This window comes from Hippoglossus stenolepis, chromosome 15 (assembly GCF_022539355.2).
Source record: "Hippoglossus stenolepis isolate QCI-W04-F060 chromosome 15, HSTE1.2, whole genome shotgun sequence".
Lineage (NCBI taxonomy): Eukaryota > Metazoa > Chordata > Actinopteri > Pleuronectiformes > Pleuronectidae > Hippoglossus > Hippoglossus stenolepis.
Window position 1 is genome coordinate 1431446 of NC_061497.1, and position 26064 is coordinate 1457509.

The 26064-nt window shown below is 40.9% G+C and overlaps 1 protein-coding gene across 5 annotated transcripts in view; it reads left to right on the forward strand.

The window, feature by feature from the left end:
* The window catches only part of ntm (neurotrimin), a 391388-nt gene that overhangs the window by 249850 nt on the left and 115474 nt on the right, over positions 1-26064 (forward strand). For 3 of the 5 annotated variants that reach the window (XM_035177862.2, XM_035177864.2, XM_035177865.2), the window contains exon 1: positions 17750-18137. In XM_035177862.2, the coding sequence (XP_035033753.1) occupies positions 17965-18137 (173 nt within the window). In that variant the 5' untranslated portion in view covers positions 17750-17964. The other 2 variants (XM_035177866.2, XM_035177863.2) reach the window with 2 other exon arrangements.

The window sequence follows — 26064 nt, forward strand, 5'->3', positions numbered from 1 at the left end:
TGTTTTAAGGGGCTAATGGAATCCTTATCTTTATTTTGCACTGGAGGAATTTAATTACATGCTGTAGTAGAAGTCCCCCCCCAGCCCTACATTTATATCTGTCCCTTGTAAGGTCCCAGACTGTTGGTAAAGATGTTTTAGGGTTGACATCTGTGTTTTGCCAATCACAGGATGTAATCAATTAACAATTCCATCATACATATATATACACATGTATATGAATATGTATCTATATATAATAAGTGATGTAATGTAGGTTATATATGCAGAATTATGGGTGCTAAGAATATGCACATTCTCATACAGACTCAATAAATAGCATTTGGCATTTCCCTGCAAATATGTGGTGGGGAAAAAAAGAGCTGGTGCTGTACATTCATGCACAAGCTTTCCACCACGTATTCTGTTGTCTGTGTGTGTGTGTGTGTGTGTGTGTGTGTGTGTGTGTGTGTGTGTGTGTGTGTGTGTGTGTGTGTGCGTCATAAACAATGTAAAAAGCTAAATAAAGACAGATATGGGATGTAAATGAAAAGTTATAATTACTGATGTCATGTTTTGTTTGGGGAGCGATAATGTTATGAGATATGTCTCCAAATGTTTGATGACAAGTTCTGTACAGTCGGAAGCTGCAAATGTTATATTTGGAGCTTATTAGAGCTCCCATGCTCCACCGTTGAGGAGAGAGGAGTCGTTGCTGAAAGTTTGTGTGATATAATAATCACAGTGAATGTGACCTAATAAGGAAATAATCGTGTGTGTGAGAGGTTGTGTGGGTTATGAGAAAAATGCTTGTTTTATTTTCCATGTATGTTAAAAATAGTTACACAGTAAACACATCAGAAAATTCACAAGAAATCTATTTCAAATCTTTGCTTCCCGGGTGGGGGGGATCCCTCACATGTGGCTTCCCCCTGATAATGTTTTTTCTCTGGTAGTTCTTCTTTACTTTTGTTGAGGGTTAAGGACAGAGGATGTGGCACCTTGTTAAGCCCGATGAGACAAATTGTGATTTGTATATGTGGGCTATACAAATAATATGTGATTGATTGATTGATGAGAAAATGTCTACATGAAATCAACTGAGCCAAACGCTGACTTTCATATGCTGTATGCCTAAATTAGTCATCTTGCATTGTCACTCAACATTTTCATTGGATGAAAATACATCAGGAACTGCACAATGAGAATGAAATCCTTTGGGAAAATTGTCTTGATTATTTAGATTTCCCTTCCACCTTCACACAGTGATCGAGCCAAAATGAGCAGTTTAAAAACTGACAGTAAACATTGTCTCTTCCTTATGCAACTTTGAGTTATTGCTTTGTTTTCTGTAGACATTGTCACATAGCATAATCTATTTTAACAAGCGAGACACAAGATAAATACAAGGATGTATCTTCTTCATGTGCACAAATAGTGAAACCAGGGCAGAGAGGGAGAGCTATGTGGAGAACAGAGGGCCAGTGTGGGCGCAGGTATCAATAGCATTTTAAACAGTGTAGTCGCTACTTCAGGCACTGTATGTTGGAGCTTGAGAAAGGTCTTCTTGCACAGCCACACATCCTGCTGGATGAGGAACCACACCATTCATTTACTCACATATTCACATGTCAAGAATGATGTCTTGAAAATCACCTATCTGCATTTTCATAACTTTACACTGACTCACCTGACGGGGGCAGTCAAATTATGGGCCACAGATCACACTTGTTAGCTCCTTGCCCGCAGTGGGACTTGCATCATTTCCACGGTTTGAGGTATTTGCTGTCACCTTGTTAAGGAAATAATTTAAGCCGTGAAGGAGTCGAAGTGTAACAGTTGGATAAGCCGGTGCTGAATTCTCATCTTCTTTTTTTTTCTTCAATTAGATGTCATTTGTAGCAGACTATGTGATTTCACACAGATGGTGTGTGAGCACCCAAGGACACCACACAGCAAAGATAAATTTAGACCCCATTAAAGATGACTAAAGGGAATACATTTAAAGGGGCTGGGAACATTTAGATGGCTTCCACTGCTAACCAGTAATCACTATTGTGTCAGAAGTAGAGAAGTCAATCAGCAGTGGCAGAGTATCAGGAAATTACTGTAATCTAGTTTTTTTTTTTTTATGGAAGAATATCCTTACAAGAAAATATGGCAATACAATGTCAGAGCTTGTCTTAATACATTTATATTTGTTATTTATTTTTACCTGAGATAACTAGTGTATTCAGCTTAAATTCTGTTTTGTTATGCACAAATATGTTTTGAAATGTGATAAAACTTTAGGTAAAGTAGGAAAGAACAATTATGCAATACATATCACACCAGAATGAACTGCTGTGAAAACAGGAGCAAAATAAATGTGCTGTATTTTCTAAAGCCCCGTCACAGAATTTACAGCCCTTACCATCAAAATTAAATCTTTGTCCGAGGAGTTTTCCCCTGAAGGATATAACCTTCCAGTAAAAATATGTCTATTCATATTTACTGGCTGGTATTGGGGTATTGTTTGGATTTCCATGGCTGTGGCTCTCACCCATGACCTTTTCACAAGTTGTTTCCAATGATTGATTATCGAGAAACTGAAGATGTTTTGGAAAATCACCATTTTAAATCTACCCGTCTTGATATAATCTCCACAGCTTCTTCCTGTACAGTAAAGTGGGCTACTGTACTTTGCTGTAGACAAATTATACATGTTATCATAAAGAGGAAAACAATCAATGAGTCACAAAGAGTGAGCACATGAGCAAACATTGGAATCATTTGGATAAAGTGCTTAAAAATTGCTTAATGAGATGCAAAACATTAAAACTGATTTTCGTTTCTTTTCCAGGTGTCAGCTCACCTACTTAGAGAATTAGCTCTCATGTGCTTTTAATGACTTCACCATTAGCAGTGACTGGTCCCCACTGGAATCAATTTTGACCAGTTTGAAAGGAAATGTCAGCGTTCCAGGCACTGCCCTTTCTCTTGTTTTGGCTCCATTCATAACAACTGCTTGCATTGAAACTGCACTTTAGGTTTTACAATCTAAATGTCATCCAAGCTGAAGGTTATTGTTTTAAATTGAAACACTAATCTTCTTATTGGATATTCTGCTGATGGAGCAACAGATGCAAAGGTTACATTGCAATATGGTTTAAAAATATATATTCAGTCTGAGTTTAAATATAGCATTATTAAAGTGGGCATTTTTATCCATCCACACAAATATTTTTTGGGAAGGACAGCTTTCAACAGCTAATGGTTGAATGAAATAATGAAATTGCTGCTTAAAGCATACAAAAAAATAATAATGTGATATTTTCATGTACTAATGTAACAATTCTCAGATTTTACTTTAGGAAACGACAAAATACATGCAAAAGTAAGACTGTGCCCCAGATTTCTGATCTACTGTTAAAATGATGCTATTTCATCTTGTCACAGTTTAGTACAGTATAGGCTACACTACGCTCTAGACCTGAATTACCCCCCTATCTGTGCACTCGGTGGATTCAGCCCAGCCACTTTATTAAAAAAAGAAGAAATTCTAGCCTTTCGAATTTGTGGTTGCAAATGAGATTTAATGGCTGTGAGAATATATTGCAACCGGACTGATTAAAGGTGCTTGTTGATTTAAAGCCCCTTAACCTGAACAGTCCCACTTTAATGAACCACTTAATCCTTCTGGGCACCGACGTCCAGGGCTGCTGAAGAGTCCGATGTGATGAAGGCAGATCCAGCCTGACTGCTACCTGCAAAGCCATAGTATGTACATGCTGGCAGGCTGAGGGGATGTGACACACTTGGGCTCCTGTTTCAGCACAATCCCTCACTCCCCCACTGCGTTGACAAGCAGCATCAACTTAAAGTTCGGTCGGAGGTTGGCATTTAATCTCAATGACCCCTCTGCCATGGCACAAGATGCAGGTAACACTGCAGCTGTATCATCTTTAGATAAGAGAGCGGAATTGATGGGTAACCTAGAAGTGTCCAGATTTTGTGAGTGAGTGAGTGAGTGTGTGTTGCTGGGTAGGTGGGTGTGGGTGTGTGGTTTAGCACTGCTGACATGCTCCTACTATCATGCTCTTCTCACATTTTTTACTTGGCTCCCTCTTTAATTATTCAGGTGTACATAGAGACGTGTGGAGTTTGGGCACATGCAGCCAACGTACTTGTTTTTGTCCAGTTGTCTAACAGAAATATCTGGTTCAGATGGATCAGCATATAGTCAGTGAGGAGAGCTGAGCCAAGCCATGTGGAAAGAAATGCTTGAATCCAACTTCACCAGTTCAGTCAAAAAAAGACCAGAACAGACTAGTTGTCACTCGACCAGTGACGAGACAACATGGCGTACTAGTGAAAGTGCACTGCAGTTCGTAGATGCATTCCTTTATTGGTATGATGAAGGCAATGCAATGATAAAATGATGTGAAGAAAATCTGCATGCAAGTGTAGTTTCAGTTCCCTTTGCAGATTTACTGTAAGAGCCTGAATGTGCAGTTTCATTTGCACACTGTGCTCTGTCGGTGCTTATTAAAGCAAAGGTGACTTCGTGAGACTCTATGCTGACGTTTGTATCGGCTGACAGTAACTAGGGCAGCTGTGTCTCTTTATATTGCTTTGTGCTTGGTAGCATGTTGCATTTAGGGTTCATCATTTCTACTGCAACTGGGCAGTAAGTACCAGGGACGCTGACTGGGTCCTAAGTGTGCAGCTGCGGAATACAAACAATCGGATGGATCATGTGGGAGGGAGGCTTTAATATCAAACATGGTGCTACATGATCCGCAGTCAAGGTGAAACGCCAAACACTGCATGAGCATCACAGCACACAGTGCGTTCTCAATCTCAGGTAAACGTGGTACAAAATACTGACCCTTGGATCAGATAAGGTGGTCTCATTTGATTTAACCAAACACCCCGCAACACAATGTACTGAAACATCCACAAGTGGTTTGTGTAACAACATCATAAGTAATCATATGTCAATCCATATTTATGATTACAAAATATAAAAAACCTGCTGTACATGTGTACTCACAACAACGTAATATTTTACAAGATACTGATACATTTTCATGAGCCAATACAACACTATCTCAAACAAGCTGTAGTGTCTGTCACATGTTCTGTTATGGGCTCAGAAATTACATAAAAACATCAATAAAAAGTGCAGGGGAACACATCAGTTTGATATGTAAATAAGTGTTTGTGAAGTACTTCTTTCAAATTGATTGTCGAGTGTCGGTTCTCTTTTTAGCCAGAGGTACAGTTCCGCACTGCACATTACTGTAGACTTAAGTTAACATTTTTTTCACATACAAATAAATGATTTTTTCCTCTTGAATATGCATGGAAGTCCTCTGCCTACAAAAAAAAGAGGGGGGGAAATCACCAATTTTGGGTGGCCATGAGGCTTTGCATATTTCTTTGGTTAATGTATTATTAGTCACAGTAAGCTTCTTTCTCCCATTCCCACAGGAAAGCTGGAGAAGGCTTGATTTTGTCAACAAAAAGAATATAACCTCATAATAATTAGACGTGGGCACTGTGCACCTTCCCGCCTTAAGCTGACTATTTATAAAGCTTTACTGTAAGAAAAAAGTCCATAGTGCAGCAAAAAAACGTGTTTATTAAAGTGCCTTTTCTCAAGGGAAGTGTGTGTATGTATGTATGTGTGTGTGTGTGTGTGTGTGTGTGTGTGTGTGTGTGTGTGTAGTGCAGCTCTCTTTTAAAACAGTTGTATGAGTGTGAGTCTGGATAAAAAAAATGTTGAGATTAATAAACAAACAAGCCCACACTATTGCCATTAATAATTACTGAGCTGTTCCCCAGCTCTCCAGATTATTAAGACATTTAAGATAAAGTGCTTCCTTCATATTGTGCGTTTATGCCTAATATTGCGTTGACCTGTGTGATTTAGGGAGTCCATCGCACTGAGTCCTGACTTGTTTTTTTGCTCCGGGCGACCATATTTACTTGTTTACATTGACATGTTGCAGCGTGATATATGGCCTCCAATCCATTTCCCCGAGCCACACAGCTCTCATATGGAAGCAAACGACAAAATGAGATGCTTGCGAAAAATGCTGCTTCCTCTGTGGCAAGGCGTGGGTGAATGGAATGTGTTTTTCCACCTTCCCAGGCGAGGATGCTGATAGCCGGGGCCATGACACTGCAAAAGTGCACTTAACGTGCCTTGCAGTCCGGCGGCCATTGCTAAAGGGTGATGAAGACTACTTCGCCTGCATCAATCTCTTTATTAGAAAGTAATGGTCACTTCCACTCAGTGATGTCTAACACCTAAGGGCCACTTGGGTATTGATTGCTTGAGCCCCCCCCCGTGATTAAGATCTTGGCAAATGCTTGCTCTTGGTGAGTGCTGGGGATGAAGGGGTGGAACAGAGCGCGAGCCTCCAGGCACGATTGTCCTCTGATTCGCAGCCAATTGGAAACCTCTCCCAGACCACAAGCAGCTGTCTTCACAGCCACTCCACCACAGAGCCTCTCCCACAGCTGTTATCACCACTGTTTGTTGACTCTTAATTATTGTTTTTCTCGAAGAGCCCAAACCCCTAGTCAAGTGCTGCCTGTCCGCACATCTGCAAGTGCTCCAGCACAATTACTTAGACATGCAATCACTTGCATACAATGGGGAAATCTCACAAAAACACACTCTTTTTTTTTTTCCACTCTCACTACAGCTCTCTGGAGATCCAATTATTCTATAAGCTTAATTCCACACTGGGAGAAATATGTGTGATTAATGTGTGAACAATTTGTCAGGCATTGTGCATCATCGAGATTTGTCCAGGTATTTTTGCCGTTTGATCACATACAGTAGGTCAAGGTGTCCGGCTGACTCCCTCTCTGAGATCCTCACACCGGTCTGCAAAGTGATATTTCATTAATGCCAGTGACCAAGACCTCATTACCTGAGCTTCCCTTGTGGACAGAGAGAGTCTTAAAGATGGAGGATGGCCATCTGGAAGTCATCAACAGAGATCACAGTGCAGAGCAGCAGAGATAATGGTTTAACTCGCTGTCCAGAATGCCAGTGTGATCCATTTCATGCACATCTGGCCCGTGGCTCACAAATGTGCTGTGAAAGGTATCGCCTGCTGTGGCTGAACTGCCGTGGTGGTGTGATGCTGAATTGGATATTCATATTCTCTGCATTGACTACATGTAGAATTGTTTCTAGACATTCTGAGAGCTCCTTCCATGTTGCATCCATTGCATGACAATATCCTCCTTGCTGATTTAGTTATCTGTGATACCATGGTATTAGAAGACATTCCAAAGCACCTATTATACAAATCCCTATTATGAACCTGGAGTGCCACTGAATATAAAGAGGACATTTGTTTTATAAAATCCTAATTGATGGGTTATCATCTGAGATAGAACAATTAAAAAAGAAAGCATGCGGCTGTCTAAAGTGACACAGATTAATTAGACCAGCACTTACAAGAGCAAATATCAATTTCCTCAGGAGAAAGCACATTGAAGAGAGAGGGATCAAACGACAGACGGTACTTATCTGTCAGTTTACCTTGCATAAAGGTAGACGGTGCTTGTTTTAATGCCTCCTACAGATAGTACATATATACTTTTTCAATTGCTACAACAAATACAAAAAAACACAATGCTATGTTTCAAATTATTGGAAATACAAATATTTATGCTTTAATTTTATCTGCCAAGTTGCAAAATCTTCTGTGCCAATGTATTTAATTGATTCTAGACTGTCTGCTCAAGCATTGAAAAATCTGTTCACAGCAACTTAAGCATGATTTTCTTTTTTTGGGGGGTTGTGTTCGGGCTCTCACAGCATTTGAATTATGGCAAGTGAAAGGTAGAGAAAGATTGCCGTCTGGGTTTGAATGTCAAAATGCCAACAGTGACTGGAAGCATGCGAGAAGATGGATATTCAAATTTAATTGCAACCTTTATGATGTGAACCCTGGAGCTGCGAGCTTTGCATCAAACCATCCACCTGGACGCACACACCCTGTAACTTTCACACAGGACAAACAAAACTTCCCTACAACATTATTGGCAAAACAACTTAGTGGCATGTGATTCCTAGAGATGGTGTTGTGTGTCCGATGTTAGAGCCTAAAAGTCAAAGGCACTGAATCCATCTCTGGATTTCTCCTGGATTACTAATCCTTGGTGGTGATGGCTCAGCTATTGGTGAATACAGAGGAAAACATTGTCAAACTAATGTAGCAGCATTGACTGTGAAGGGGTCAAAGTCACTGACCAAGATTCAATGGTGGCAGATTGGTGAGGACACCTCTGACATGGTGGGCCATCTTTTAACCCGTTCACATGACAGCAACTGATCTCCATGACAATAAAAATCCTGACTGCTAATCAAGACTATGGGATGCTTTTTGAAACCGCTTTGCAGCTAAGATTGTTCAAAAGTACAATTCCCAAGGTGAAGGATGTGTGTCGCTCAGTGGTTGGGTGATGCTGTGATTTGAACTTTGCAGTGAGTCTGTTGTACTTTATTTTGTATTATCTCTGATGACTGTTGGGCAAGGCTAGACAGGGCAAGGTTATTTTTATAGCACATTTCCAGAAGGTAATTCAAAGTGCTTAACATTTATGACAAAAGCAAATGTGAGACAAATTTAAAAATAATTTAAAAGAACTACCTAGAGACTAAAAAGTCAAAAAATAAATGAAGAAGTAAAAGCTTCACTGCATTTTATTTGCCAAAATATCAATTAATTACAAATCAGCCACACTGTTAAACCACAGCTGATTCAGGGATTTGTGCCAGCTACATTTTAGCCTAATGTCCATATATAATGTTGCTGATAAAAAAATGACTTTGCCATCTCAACTGTATCTGACAGCAGGTCGAATGCTTCATCTACCTTCTAACGTCTGTCTCTCTGTATGTGAAACGCACATATCGCAAACCAGTCATCTCATCAGCTTGACACTTGGAGTGTGTATTCTTAGTGTTCATGGGAAGAGCAGTGTCAAATTTGGTATGATCCGAACAAGGGAATGAACAGGTGGCCAGAGTTCTGTGATAAACTGGAGTCAGCAAGTGGGTCAAACTGCAGGGTCATAATGGTCAGCAGATCCGTTATTTTCTTTTAAATGATTTTATTATTTTTTCTAATATAGCAAATTCAGGGTTCAGGGTTTAGTGGGTTAACCCTAACCCACTAAAGTGGTTATATTTTCATCTGTGTTAGTTCTTTTTTGCTTGATTATCTGCAGGATAAAGCAAAATGTACCAAACAGGTTTGCACCTAACTTGGAGGAAGGATGGAGCTTGGGCCAGGGAAGAAGACATGTTGGTGTGGACCTTGTTAAAGGGGCAAACGCAGGGCTTTGTTTTTAATCTCTTGCCATTGCATTGTTGGAATTGTGTTTGCTCCTGAAAAATAATGTTTGGATCTGAATGTAACACTAGACATATTCATGATGTTAGGATTTTTGAGCTCAGTTGGCAGATTCCCTTTTGTGCCCTTTTTCCTTTTGTTACTCTATAATTAAGTTATTAAGATAGACATGTGCAGCTTTATTTGGCCTTGTCAGCTGTCTACTCAGAGCCATTTTAATTTTAAAATAAATGTCTTCACATCCACTTATGCCCTGGCCACACTGCTTTTATTTTGAAAGGTGTAGCCTACAACTGTTGCAAACATTTAACGCTCGTGACATATTCGACAGATAAACATTGAAACTGTGGTGAAAGATCATGTTCTCTGTCTCTATTCTGCTGTGAACCGCGCACAGAACCCAGAGGAAACCATGGAGCCCTCGAGCCTCTAGATGAGCAGCACGGCTTCCGCGGATGAACCGCAGCCGGTGTGGCAGCTCTTATCTGTTAACATAGACACGGAAATCAAAAGCAAGCAGTTCTGCAGCCGTTCTGCGGCCATTCTGCAGCCGGTGTAGCCCGGGCATAATACACATAAAAACTGGGATCTGTATATGTCTATGACTGGCAACCCTTTTGCTCTGGCAGCATTCTTGCAATGGGAGCACCTGTGTGCATATGTGCAGTGCTAGAGTACAGATGGATGCTGGGAAATGCTGAAAAGCAGCTGCTGAACCCATCACTTGTTCTCTGTTGAAATGACTCTGTAAAACGCTCTTCTAGTCCCAATCCCAGCTTGATTGGCATGTGTGGAGGACTGGTCATTAATCTGATATTGATGAATAGCAGTCAGTCTAATGGACAGCTGATGAGCAGAGACATCATGACACACTAAACACTGACAGCATTCATCTGTCAGTCTCTCTGAAGAGCACTCTCCATGTCACTCTGTCATTCATTACAATTAACAACAGATAAATGCTCAGTTGTTGCCTTCAGGCACACTGGGAATATTGGGCTTTCTCAGGGGCACCAAATCCCTTTCACCAATCGAATGTCAGTTTAGCTCGTCATGGCATAGGGCAAGTGCGGCTGTGCTGAGGAAATGTGTTTTTACACACTGCTTCACACGAGGTCAGGCCAGGAAACTGTCCAGTCTGCTCCAGTGGAGTCGCTGGACGCTAATCACTTTGCTCAAGGACATAATGACGTTTTTCAAAGTACTTGAAGGAGAGTGCCATTTACTGCCCTCAACCAGCTTCTCCCTGTGAACCTCTGATTCGAACCAACCAATTAAACCTGTGTGATTACCATTCATTAAGCCAGGCATCATCAACATCGTTGATAGGGTGTGCTTCTGTGGCCTTTCTGATATTGTCGTCTTTGTTTACTTCATAACTTTGTAGCACAGCTACCATATATATATATTTATATACATATATATACACAATACTAAACATGATGGAACATTATGTGTTCCATTTTCATTTTACTAACATGCGATTCTGGGTCCCATGTATTGTTATTTTTAGACAACTAAAACACCTCGTCTTTTTTAGAAATAGGTCATGGCTTAGTTTAGATGTTAAAAACGTCAGTCTATCCGGTCTCAAGCGAGTTTTATGGGCAGACACTATGAAAACACAACACAGACATGCCAATGTATAAACACACAAGTCTGTAAGAGAAACATGTTTAAAAAGTTGCCTGTTTCCTCCAGCAGACATGGTGCAGCATTGGTATTCATTTGGAGTTGTGAGTCTAGCAACCTGACAAATGGAAGTCCAGTATTCCCTCTTTAGCTCTGTTTTTGGTTTCCATAAACTCCTGAGGAAAAATATATATATATACAGTATAGATCCAGCTCTGACTGTCTGCTGGTTGCTGCTAGGCAGAGGACTGTTGGTTAAACACTTTTTTATGTTTTCTTTCGTACAAAAAACATCTCCCTGCTGCAGGCGCACATGTGGATGAGCTTGACGACTTTAAAACCCCAAACAATGAGCTAACACTCTGTAGAACTGTGTATACAAATGTATATCATAGACACAAATGCGTAGTTAGTCCCATATTCTGCAACTGTTTTGAAATTAGGTTACCCCCCCCCCACAAACACGCATACAAACACAATAATTGCATTCAATGAAAAAACCCATTTTCTATTAATTTGCTCAGGTGACAGACATCCCCTAATTTATCAACTCAGCATGCACTGATCCTAATAGCAATAGTGACTGATTGACAACATGCGTGTTTCAGATGGGGAACATTAGATGTCTCCACATGAGGCCTTACCTCGCTCATCCTTTTACCTAATAACTTCAATCAGGTGCCATGGGAAGTGGTGAGGAGCAGTGGTATTTCCAGCATGTGTGGAGGTGCAGCCTGGAGTGTGAGCTGCAGCACTTTGATGTGACTGCATGGCTTCCTGGGAATGTGCTGCCTGGAGGCTCGTTGTTCTGGATGGTGACATCTCATTCTCTTCTTTTCAAGATCTGGACTATAAAATAGCTCAGATGCTGTCACGCCTGGAGCACACCCACTTCCTCCCGCTCGTAACATACTGCTTAGTGTTGGAGGGGTGGAATTTTGAAAACACTATAGTATCTATAATACCGTATGATGTCTCGACAAAGTAAATATGACATGTTATTACATTTGGAGTCTCTAATTAAGAGAACACATAATTGTAGTCTACTCAATCATGCTCCTGCTGATAGGAGAGAACACTAGACGAAAAGCCGAATTTCCGTCACTGTAATCGTCTGCAGACTCGCCTGATTCCTTGCAGTTAGTGCCCGATTACAGAGGCGAATTCCGCGTTCGCCCGTGACACAAAATGACCAAAGCCGGCCGGAACGTACCCCCGCTTTCGAAGTGGTGGGGGCTGAGGAAGGGGGCGTGCCGCCGTGGAGTCGCGGAGCGAAGGTGTGATCTAATTAGCATATGAATCGCAGCGAAATCGCTTGTTAGAACTTACCTCACTTCTCCATTGGATGAAACCACAGACCTTTGAAACGAAAGGTCACTTGTGATTGGCTGCTAGATCTGTTGCTATTGGTCACCCTGGGTCATTATAATACACACGTGGGTAAACCCCTCCCACACAATATTAATAATAATGAATATATAGCTATTATTACTAATAATTTATATATTCATATATATTATATATTTATTATTAATTAATAGGGTTAGGGGGTCAAAACGCATTGACAACTTCGAAGTTGTCAAAGCGTTTTGAAGTCAGAAAAGGTTTTGGATTTCACGTGGTAATGAATGCAGGTTGTCATATTCAGGTCTGTGATGCATTTTGACACTTATTGGCCAGGCAAAGCTTCTACAGGCCTTTTAGGCAGAACAAGGAGTCAAACAAATATAAACTTATTTTGATTCCCACCATTTGGATGTCAAATTGTTAATAACAATGGCATAGCCCAAGAAAAGGTCTAATTGTATGTTCAGCAGTAACATGTTTACAATTGCAGGTCTTCTAATTCGCATTGAGTATGACTTCATTACATGTACTTGACAGTGTGACAAGTTGAGGTATAAAGTGCTGAGAGGCAATACTGTATAGTGGGTACTGAAAAGCCCAGGTGAATGCTGGGATTAAATTAGTGAGAGCGGTAGCAGTTGTGAGTCCAGGACTGAAAGGTTTCACGACTTTCTTTTTGTCTCAGTGGGATATTATTGTGTCACGTTATGACTGGGACGAGGCAGAGGAGGCTGCTAGGAGGCTGTTAGGAGGCTGCTGACAGACAGGCATACTCCAGTAATTTGGCGTTAAGAGAAGCAGTCTCCCTTTCCACATTTTATTCCTACAGGCATTATGAGTATAGATCAATAATAGACACATCACCTCCTTGACCATGGTGTATATTTTATGTATCTAACGATAAAACCGAAGCAACGTGTAGTGTTAAAGGTATGAAATCAGGGGTGTTTTAAATGGTGGTCTTAAATTGTGAAAATATCCCTTGTGTGATTTTGTGCTTTAACACAATATTAATAATACTTAACAATAGAAAAGCAAAGAATGAGGAAGACAAACAGTTATATGAAGGTTTCACAGGCAGTGGATTCATATCACGCTGGAAACAACTCTCAGTCTTCTGAACGTCACTGTGACTCAGCCGTGCAAACAGATAAGATATGTGGTAAACGGCACTCAGTTCCCCTGTCAATGAAGTAACAGCTCAAAATATTGCAGGTAGAAAGACCTCCTGCCATTCAAAGTGCACTGAAGCAGTCAGATTCTGATGTCTATTCATCTAGACCTTGTCATTAAAACCTATTTCAAGGTTTTTTTCTCAGACGGTTTCTTGGTGAGCGATGAAGTGTCACATGAGTGCATTTAGTTTATTACATTTTTTGTGCATATGCTTTTGTCGTTTTCCTCGCTAATTTGAAGTGAGACGGTCTCATGCACTGGACAGAGTTCACTGGTGTTTGAAACTAAATGTGATTGAGTTTAAGGTTCCAAGTCTTTATGCACAGCTGTCACAGATATGGCGCTCATGAGCTGCTTTCAGATACGCACCGAACTCCGGAGATCCTCCACAGGTTGCATGTGTGAACGCAAAGGTTTGAGTGAGAGCCTCCGGAGTTTCTGCCGACTTCCTCCGCCTGACCCCCTGGTATAAAGACCGCAGAAACTCCGGGAGAGCCCATGTGAGAACACTGCAGGAGAACCTCTGCGGGATTCACCATGAGCGAGTCGGGTTGTCGATGACGTTTCAAAGTGATTTAAGAAAAACACGTGATCTCTGCAGCAGAATTAATAAGGTGCGTCCTCCCTCTGCCTGTTGCACCACCCCCCGAATCCTGCAGTGGATTTAATGCGAATGCGTTTTGAGGGGATAAACTCCCTCTGCAATGTCCATGTGTGAAAGGAAACCTGTGGAGAACGTCCTGACCCAATTCTCCAGAGTTCCCCTAGAGGACATATCTGATAACAGCTATGAAAAGCTTGGACTTCATGACAAAACGTGAAAAAACTGTAATTTTGTATTTAAGTTTTGTGAAGTTTGCGTGGGCTGTACAATTTACTCTAAGATTGTTATTCTAGTATTTCCATGTGCCTTGGGCAGGACTTTATTAGAGACAGTAGAGAGAGGTTACAGGGAAATGAGGGAGAGAAATACAATGATGGCTTCTCACCAGGTTTGAGGGCTTAATGTTGCGGTTCACGTAAGCATCTTAACCTCTTTGAGATATGCACCCCAGTCAGAGACTTCTCCTATCGCATCAAGACCAATCAATTGGTCGGATTTGACAAATATGTTTTCCTTTACACTTGAAGATAAAATGTTACATGATAGTTACCTGTCACACACCTTTGTTTCCAGGCTTCGTCACACATTGCTCATCGCACCAGTCTAAACCTTCAGGCTGGTGCAGTTACTTATGGATTAAAGTGGCATTGTGGAAAAGTATGGGTATGAGACAAGGAAGCTATTTATAGAATGTGACTCATTGTTTTAAAAATAGTCAGTTGAGTTCACCGGCATTATGGTCCATACATTGCAGTCCCTGTCTCTTTCACACTGTGTCCTCCACCACACACACCAAGCATCACTGTGGAGGTTACTTACTTTGTTAATATAATGTACAAATGAAACATGTCACCTCAATTACTCTGTGCTATTCGCAAGTGCTGCCATGGAAACCATTTGGCCCTTTGTCCTTTTTTTGTTTCAACATCACCTTGATGAGCAGCTTGTACCTGTTTAGATTATCCTTTTATTCACAGTAGGGACTTCCTGCTGTTGGCTTGTCGCTGTGTAGTGTGACACATAGTTTTGTACACTGTAGTTATGGGAGAATTAACACAGGCTATTGGAGTCTAAACCTAAAAATGTGACACTCATGATTCTTACCCTTTTTAACCATCAATATTCTCATGGCTTACATCATGAACTTGATGATGTGAGTCCTCAGACAACAGTCAAATCAAGTAATCAAGCATTGAAGCTCTGATACATGAGCTCAGAATTAGGTTCCCAAATATTAAACACTTGTGAATGGATCCTCAAAAATAATTCTAAAAGTTTGTAGCTGTAAACCAACCTCTGTAAATTCTGCCTTTGTTTTTGTTCCTCCTCTCTATCTGTGCAGATGTTCACAGTTTCTTTGTGGAAACTCACCACTCCTCACCATCATTTTCTCACAGTCTTTATGTCCTTTTGGTTTTACTCCACAAACAAATCTGTACTACAAACTTGGATTCGTGCAGTTCGATTTTACAGTTTGACAAAGGTTGATTTACAGCTCCAAACTTTGTTTACAAGCTCAAAATCGTTATGATCCTAATTTGAGCCCATACATATGCACACAGCATAACAACCGGCAGATATAAAAGGATGCACATCACAAATTTGAACTGTAAATGTTGAGCACAGGCTTACAACTGCAGAATTCTTATCCAACATATGTATATAATCATCTCCGGCTAGCAGCTGTTCCTATCACAAGCATGGCTTCAGGAAATGAGTAATGAATGCCTCTAAGTGACACAAAGGTACAGAACTGCAGGCACTCAATGTGCAGGTTTATTTCTGTATACATCTTCTCTTTATCACTGTAATTTATTGTCCAATAATGAAATACAGCTTTGATTTGACAATATGGGGATGTAATGGAAATGTCACCTGCACCACTGCAGTCAGGGTCATGCACTGTTGTGTTAACAGATGCTTTGTTTTTTAGCTCTCATCTGATAAAGACATGTTTTATGTTTTATCTCTGGAATAGAGAGCTATCTACCAATGCCATATTCAATGTATTGTATTTAAGTATTTCTAGACTACCGCTGCATGCTATTGACAGTGTAATGTTTCAGCCATTGTCAGTGGCATGCATTGAGAAAGAGATATTCACGCTAAATGGAACATCATTGATTTTATTACTTTCCCCTTGTGCTTCTCCTACTTTCTCATTTCAGAATATCTGCCATGCTTATGCTGGTGAAATGTGCATTCACACTTATACATGAGCGTAAATATGTTTGACAGCACTGTGGTGGGCAGGTGACAGGTGTGTTTATAGTGTTTGTGTGTCTGAAAGACGTGTTGGTGTGGAAAAGAGGGGAACAATTATTGTTTACATCACTGCCTGGAGCCGGAGACATTTGAAATTAGAAATGTGGACATGAAGGTATACCCAGTTACCAGAAGAACTCACACAGAGGGAGTGTGAGGTCCTTCTCTCCTCATGATGCCATTACTCCACATATCTTTACTTAGAAAAGCTCTTTTATCCTTTAAAACAACAGCCCCTTAGTGAGACTATGTGATGTTTGCTAACTGAGTGAGTTAAGCCCATGATATACTAAAAGAAATGTGTATTCACACTAAAGCACTTCTGCATTGGTATTTGCATGTACATGGATGTGCTCCACACAGCAGCCGTTGGCATGCTCGTATTTGCTGTTTATGATGCACCTATACATTTCAGATGTGGCTTTGGGTTTATAGCCTCCATAGGGTGTATTGTTGCCTATTGCTTATGAATGTGAGTCATCACAGTGACTGTAGCTTTCTCACAACGCACCACATATCAAAAACATCCAGACTGAATATTTTTTACTGCAGAGCTTGTTTTCCATACGCGTGATATCTCTTCTTGTCCGTTCTGAGGTTTGCAGATTAAGCATTTTAGATGTTTTCCACAAAAAAACATGAATCAGCCGCGGTTTTGATCAGTTAATTATGTGTTTGAAGCAAAAATGACAAAACTTCTCTCAATCCCAGCTCTTTCAATGGGAATTTTTGCTTTTGTTCTTGCTCTGTGACACTACACTGAAATTCTTTTTTCATTCTTTTTTTTTTAATTACATTTAAATTTTATTAACATGGGCTTTTGGAAGTTGTTTTGGTCTATTTTCTTTCATTTTAATGATTAATTGAGAAAATAATCATCTAGTGGCGTAAATATCGGCTACAGCCATATATTTTATGAAACATCAATTATGGCAGGCGACTGTATTTGCAGAATGATCAGATTATATTAAAACATAACAATATATAGGCTAAAATGTGTCTGTTTCACCAGCACAAGTGATTTCTAATAATCCATAAAATCAATATAAACTCTTAAACCGTTATATTTCCCTCGTCCTCTCGCGGGGTGTGAGTGTTGAGGGTGTGAATCATGTCGCTCCCACCACTGCCCCTGCTGTGCGCCTCTGACGCGCGCACACGTGCTCATGCTGTGGAGACAGAACAAGTCACTGACCGATGCAAACTTCTTCTGAATAGGACTCCGAGTCTTTTAGTTGTCCGCCTGCTCTTTACGCACGTGTGCGCTGATACGCGTGTGAATCCGGGATCTGGCTCGTTCATGTGAGACCCAAACTTGCTGCAGGAGCAGGGACACCGTCAGCTGGCGCGCAGACACGGACGCATGCTTCAGGTTTTTTTTCCTTGTCCTGTTTTGAACAGTAAACAGCGGATGTGTTTTGTACAGTGCCGACGCACTGGGCGCTGTGTCTCTCCCCCCCGGAGCTCCGCGGCTACCTGGACACACAATCTGGATTAGGACTAATGAACTGGGGCTAAATAATCTCCCCGGGAGCGTGTACGCGACTCGTTGTCTCGCTGTGGGGTTTTGTTTTCTCCACCAGGCTGAGGACGATGTCTGTCCGAGGACACTTTGTCGCTTTTTACAAATGCTCACTTCTGCTGTCTCTGAGGATGTTGCTTCTTGTGCCTGCAGGGTTGCCAGTCCGCAGCCAAGGGGACTCTCAGTCCGACAACAAAGTCATGGACAATATCACCGTCCGACAAGGAGAGACGGTCTTTCTCAGGTGAGTTCAAACCTTCCTCACTTTCTTTTATTTTCCTCTGCGTGTTCTTTCCTGTCGCTCCTGCTTTTGAATCCTATTTCCAAAGTTGAGCGACGCCTGCGGGCTTTAGCAACTCCAGTATTAAGTGGAGGGGAGAGAGGCACACGGCTGAAGCCTTGTCTGTTTTATCATTAAAGACAAGGATGGAGGGTGGGGGGGGGGCTGTTCGGGGGATTAGTCTCTGTAAAACACTCAATTGAGAAGCCATACTCCTGCTAATCTCCAGCAGCTGTTAACCACAGATTGAGCGGTTTTAATTGTTGTGTGATGGTGCAGAACTAAAGGTGGAGGGGAAAGGTGTGTGTGTGTTCTAGGTGGGAGAGGGGACCGTGTTCAAAGTGTCTGCTGAGGCTGCTGATGAATCTCACACACACACAACACACACACACACACACACACACACCCTGTAAACGGTGTAGTCGTGGGAATGTGTTGACCAGCAATTCTTAAAAGATGGGAGACTGTCTGCGGTGACCTTTCCCCTCCTCTGCGCCCTCAGAGGCTTACTGAGCATGGAGGGATTTATGCTGCTTTCAAGTGCTGTCGGGAATGTCCAGTGGGTCATCACGGACAGCGATCACACTTGGCTGAGAGGGGAGGGGGTTTCTTTAGGTCCAGAGTTGTGTGGGATGTGTGGGAGGGGGAGGGCATGGCAGCAGATGGTGGAGCTGCGCTGCTGAGGTGTGTTTTGAGGCTGTCTAAACTCTGCCATTGACATATTGTCCAAGCTTTTCTAGCCAATAGTAATTCCAGTATTTTCACTTGATGGACTTGAGGACAGGATGTAAAAAGTACCCCACTGATAAGCATTAGCATATAGGTAACGTATCATAGCGTAACGTAGCACAAAGCTACTTCATTAGAAATCCTGTATTTTAATGAGTTTTTCTCTCAGATCTTTTACCTGAGCTCACTACAGTCCTTCACTTGTTGGTAATTTAGAAATGATTGGTTCAACTTCACTCATAAAATTAAATAAAACCATTTTCTTGAAACGTTTTTGTATTACAGAACACTATCTCTTCTGTAAAATAGCTTACTATCAATAATATTTAGCTAACTTAATTGTCATCCTCAACACTCATGGCAGTAAAAATGAACAAAGAAGCCACAAAAAGCTAATTGCGACACAAGGTCTTATTGGACACAGTCAGACCAAATACACTGGATAATGCAACATGTTGTTTCTTGCATTAATTTGTACTTCACGAATTACAAACTGGTCTCTAGGGTTCGTTTGGTTCCAGCAGGTCGCCAGTGAGGTGAGCAGGAGCTCAACCTGGCTGTGGCTTCATTGACTGTGAACTCACACGCTGAGGAGAGGACACAGCTCAGGATTCTTACAATAGTACAGCAAGACAAACCAACACTGTGGTTCTGTGCTTCTCTGGGTTCTTTTCTATGTAATACTTTAAGAGTCCCTGTCCAACACCATGCTGGCCTGCGTCTGGTTGATGGGGGACCATTTCAATTCATAAAAGTTTTATCACTGCAATGTCCTGCATTGGTTTTCAGTTTAGACATTGTGATGGGCCTACGGGGGTAAAATAAATCAATAATAATCCAGCGGCTTTACAGACCTCAACTGATAAATCCTCATGTCCTTTGAAGTGGCCTTAATAGGCCCTGCAAATGATGCAATGAGCTGAGGTAGTTGGGGAAGGGGGTGGGGGGGCAATGATGATGGTGGAAGGTCGATGGCGGAAGGTGGCGGAACGCGGCTTCACCTGCAGGGTTGTTTGCATGATGGTCTGCATGATTGTTTGTATTAAGCAGGAGCTCAAATATTACGTAAAATAAACTTGTTTGATAACAATCGATAGAAACAGCCACATCTTGAATTCCACACACATAAGGAACCACAGGCTCTTGTTGAAATGCTGGAGAGTCCCAGTCGAGTGCTCCACTGTCCTGACGGTCAGCTCTCACTGCTGAGCCCCTTCAGCACCGTGGACAGCACTCTGCCATGCCAGTAATTACAGGCTGCTAACCATCATGATGTGAGCAAGTCAGCAGAAACTCCGTGTTCCTGCTGTAAACGTTCGTTCATTCTTCTCTGATCATTAACATAATGTTAGGCCTCAGCCCGCCTGCTCAATATGGCTATTGTTGTAGATTAAAACGCATTGTATAATTATTATAACTCCACAGTTCAGCCCTACACAGGTCAATTGCAGTGGCAAGGCTGAACATTCTATGATTAACATCAGTCCCCCAGGGTGAGTGGTAACAGCTGTTTCAGTCTTAAATTGTGCCGCTGTATGTTGCTGAGTGCCCACAGTGTCAGAGAGGCATTCGAATCCAAACCACATGCTGTTACGAGGCGGCCTGCTTGACTCGCAGCACTGTCCAGTTGTCCACATCTGAATGAGTTCAGTTTCTGCAACTCATTGTTTGTTCCTGAGATCGGGCTCCTTTTATTTTTAAAGCTGTACAGGATCTAGACATTGGAGAACAACTTCAGTTGTTGAGCAAGCAGAGGATTGTTTTGCCTGATCCGTGCCTTTATGTAAGGTCTGTATCTAATTTAATATGTCAGCAGTGGAACAAATCAGTTTTACATAACTTCTGTCAGCAGGGTACACTGATGATTTTTAAAATTCGTTCTGGTCAAAGGTTTGTTCTCCTTTTTTCTTTTATTATTACATATGCCCTAGAGACAGGCTGAAGCCAGAATTTTAAAGTGGGACAATGGACCGTTCTGTAGGTGTGAACAGGCTGCCGGCCAGCCAGTCAGGACTGGCTTCTTTTCCAGCTCCCACCAGGACAGTTTATAATAAGCCTTACCGCAACATCGACTTCAGACTCCTTCTCACTCTGTTAGTATATAGTCAACACATACTGGGTGACACAATGACCAAAAACCCAAACAATACTGTATCAGTGGTGGGCTTACATTGCTACAAAAATATCCAACAGCACATTTGAGGCACATGAGAAATATGGTAAGATGAGACGCACAAAGTAAAACCAGTAGCATGCATAATGAAAGGCCACCCTCCATCAGCTAGCTGAGCCAATTTGTATTACCTTTATGGTTCCTGGGAAATTTGGATTTGTTGCGTTCCTCTGGCACAAATGATGTTGTCGATGTTGGACTCACCACCCCTGCGGTGCTCTGTGCTAACAAGCTCCCCATTGCCCTTTCTGACAAGTGCCAAAACTGAGGGTGGTATCACATTTTAAATTAATGAAAGTTAGAGCTGCCATTTTCCTTTGTGCTTGTGTTGTTGTCAGCGTTGTGGCCTAATTTTTGGAGATACAGTATAAGTAACACTAATTATCAGTTTATCTCAATGTGGTCTGAGCCCCTCAGTTTTGCTGCTGCTGAAACCTCCTGGGGAGAGAGAACAACGGTATTACAGAATCACAAATTATAGGCACACAATGTACATAAATCAATACTTGTACAACAATGTGGAGCGTTTTAAACATTGTGTAAAAACATAATAATCCATGAGCACGATAAAAGTTCCTTGTTAACAAGTTTGTAGTTTCAAAAGAGAAAATGTGCAAACCTGTCTTTCTGTTGATTAGATGAATATATAACCAGAGGCAGAGCGTGATTTTTTGCCAAATTGTGATGCAGTTTGATTGCATCCACAACCGGATGATGGGGGAGTCTCTGTCTGATTGACTGAGCTGAGCTCGCCTCACAAACACCGTCTCCCCACTGCAAAAGCAAACTATAAACTATTTTCAATCAGTGACCATAAGTCTGTATCAAATCCCCTTAATAAAGTGCCTCCTTTATGCTTTGAGAGCTGTAGAGCAGCAGACTATAGCCCCTTATGCCACAATGTGGGAAACATTTAGCTACAATAAAATAACAAATAGATACAACAAAATTGAATTGCTGCAAAATGAAACCCGTCCAGAAAGGGCAGTCCATGTTGTACTCGTATCAATTTCTTATTTAAAGCCATATGTATATCTCCTCAAAATGAAATACAGTAAGTGTGCTACCATCTTGTTTTACCTGATTCCGCTTGCTGTTGAAACAGCCCAGTGGAATAAAACCTTTCAAAGCATAACGATAACAGGAAATGGAAGAAGCTGCCCTCTGTGTTGTCACTTTATTGAATTTGTATTTTCTTCCTTCCTTCTCTTTTCCTGACGCTCTGTTGATTGGCTGCTGTCGGCTCAAGGGTTTTTCTGTTTCTCCTTATGTGCAACAAGCTGTTAAATCTCTCTGTGGTATATATGAGGATGGCAGTTTAATGCTCCGATATTGGGTATGATCAAAGTTTTCTGGACAAGCGAGAGAGTGAAGGCTACTTTTTGTCAGAGTGTACACACATTTGTTTGTTGGTAGCACTGTGCTTTACATTTAACGGACTATACCCCAACTAAATAAGAAGCACATTAATTCCCCAAGGCTCTGGCCACTCAAATGGACTTAAAAGGAGACCGGCTGCCTCCTGAGAGTGCGATTAATAAATGTCACCACAGTGGCCGAGGTGGGCCGACATCCTCCTGAGACGCTTATCTACCTGCACAGACCACTCCGGTCTCAGAACCACATCATGTTGACATTTATTCCTTTCTCGAGCTGCCTGATGAACACGTCTGTGATTCAGGTTAAATTATTCAGGGATGAGGCTCCATTCCAGACAGGGCTCTGCTTTTAGTTGCCTTGATATTTAGTTTGCATGTAGAAATGTTTGCTTGACACATGCATGTATTTGTTTTCTTCCACGTTGCTTTCAGCTTGTTCAGTGTATTGTTGCTGTGAATGGAGCTCGATCAGTGTGCGCAAAGCCTTGCTCTCAGCTATGAAGATATTTCCATCCCGTCCATGTGAGGAGCTAAAGCATCCCGCTTGTTAGGATGACATTCATTTTATTCTTCATATGCCACGGGCCAAGATCAGAAAGCTGATAATTTGATTTCACAGAGGGATGCTAACGATTCCCACTGTAATTCCATTTTCTTTCACCTCGCATCGTCTAGGCAGGCTGCCATCCATCAGCACCACGTTTTCACTTATTGTCTTCTCTGTTATTGTCCCAGAAAAGACCATCAAAATAAAATGGCAGCAGAATGGGATCGCTCTACAATTTCATCAGTTAACAAGATTTTATAGATCCCTTTCTAATAGAGTTGTAATATAGCTGAAAGCCTTTTTCCTCATTTAATTAAGGGCTCCGAGATGAATTTGTGTGCCTCTCCTCTGAGTGTTTATCGCTCAGTATAAGTGGCAAAGAATGACGTCTATGTTGTCAGTGAAATGACTGCATGCTGTGAACATGCACAGTCTGTAAATCCTAAATCCTTGTCTGTGTTGTTTGAATCATTCAGTATTAGGGGATATTAGCAGAGTATAGTAGGGTTCTTGTCAGTCTTTGTGGATAGCACATGGATTTCATGAGTTCTGTGTGGTGCTGAAATCTTCCTGACAATTTTGGAATGCAAATCTATTTTCACACGCATATGTTATGCATATTTTATGCATATTTTACACGTAACTGTAAACATACAGTTTCCCTGAGATCATTGTATACAGGTTTTATATATAGTTGTCATCACACAGACAAACAAATTAAAACATTCATATAGTTAAAATAGCAGTGAATAGAACCTTAAACCCTCTATGACAGATTTTTTTTGCCTCTTGGGGGCAGTGGAAACAAGTTCCAAAATATAAATATCATCTTTAAACAACATTTTACTCTTTTATATCCATCAGTTACATTCACTTTATAAATGGGAAGGTCTGGTCCAACTGATGAGATTTCTTCAATATTCACATGCTCTCTTTTGTGAAACTCATACATATAGTCTTTTGGGAGATTTCATCAAGCTTCAAATGAATAAATGAGGTCTTGAGGTTGTCAAAAGCCGACTGTAACATGAGGACGACCTGGTTTGCAGTACAGCTGATTGCTTACAATTATATTACATGAAATAGAAGTATACAAGTAGACATCATAATGCACAATTGGAAAATATGATGTTTTGATTAAATAGCAGGATATCTGTTATTGATCCTTGCGGGACACCTTTATCAAGCATGAAACTTGATTTGACACTGGTGGAATAACACATACAAAATCCCAAATTATATGACTTCATTTGTAATTCACAAATAGGGGATGGAAGTATGACCTCTTGTTGATTTAATAATTTGCAAGAAATACATGTATAACTCTTTTGTCCTTAAAGCATTTTTATACCAACTTGCTTCTGTAATTTGATGGCGTTCAGGTTGACACAGGATAATATGATAGCACAGCCTTAATGGAAACCTATGGGCAGTGCCCCAGGATTGTGTTGAGATGGTTTTCAACAATAAAGATACAGCAAGTTGAAGATGTCTTTAGTTTCTGAGTGAACTGAGGTTCCATCAGGCATCCAAAGAAAGTGCAGTTTTTAACATATTTAGCCATTAATTCACACATTTCTTTATTAAGATTTGTGTCTTAATCGAGGACACAATAGATTGTGTCTCGTGTTGGATTTCATGACATTAAGTCATGCAGATGCTCTGGGAAACAGCTTGGCCTACATTTAATACAGTGGATTACAGTGGGGACTTGCTCAACAGTGGAACAACAGTGGTTCATCGTCAGTAATTTCGGGAAGTTGTCTTTTTTTTTTCTCAGTCTCCCCTCTCACACTTGTCTCCCTTTGAAGTGATTTAATTTCGCCTTGAATGCTGTCCAGGAAATTACAAAGCCACTGTAAAGAAGTGCGGCTGATTGGACGAGTGCCCTTGTGTGAACATTCATTTTCCGGCTATCCAGGAATTTTGAAATGAGTAGGCTACTGAGCAGGTTGGAGCGAGCAGATTGATTTTTAAAGCCATAACCCCCAGCAATGTGAAACTTTCCATTTTACAAAGTTGATAATCTGATCGGATTGTTGCTCAAGTAACAAAACTGAAGCTGGTGTTTAGTTCTATCAAACTACTTAAGACTGCAAATAAACTACTCCATGTAAAACCCTAACCACTGTTTCAGAAATCCGAGGTAAATCATGTTCTTACATGGGGAGGCTGTGGCTCAGGAGGTAGAGCGGGTCTAATCTAAATATGAACGGTTGGATCATCGTCTTTCCCATTCCGCATCCCAAAGTGTCCTTGGGCATGGTACTGAACCCCAAAATTGTCCCTGATGACTGTGCCTTCATGATTTAAAACATGATCTGTAATTAATTTAATTTATACTGTACTGCAATTAAATATAAATAATATAACTATGAAAATATGGACCATAATTGATTTAAATCTTTTGGAGCTGATTAAACCCCTGGAAGTCACAAAGTATCCTCATGGCCTTAAAATGGCTCGCATGTTACTCTCCACCTGATGACGGATATTAAGCTTTCGCAGTTATATAAATTGTATGTCTCCCCCACAGGTTGATGGGATCACTTCGTAGGAATAAGACATAGTGAAAACACTCATTTGATATATATATATATATATTTATATATATATATATATATATATACACTACCGTTAAAAAGTTTGGGGTCACTTAGAAATTTCCTTATTTTTCAAAGAAAATCACTGTTTTTTCAATGAAGATAACATGAAATTAATCAGAAATACACTCTATACATTGTTAATGTGGTAAATGACTATTCTAGGTGGAAACGTCTGGTTCTTAATGAAATATCTACATAGGTGTATAGAGGCCCATTTCCAGCAACTATCACTCCAGTGTTCTAATGGTACATTGTGTTTGCTAATCGCCTTAGAAGACTAATGGATGATTAGAAAACCCTTGAAAACCCTTGTGCAATTATGTTAGCACAGCTGAAAACTGTTTTGCTGGTGAGAGAAGCTATAAAACTGGCCTTCCTTTGAGCTAGTTGAGTATCTGGAGCATCACATTTGTGGGTTCGATTATACTCTCAAAATGGCCAGAAAAGAGAACTTTCA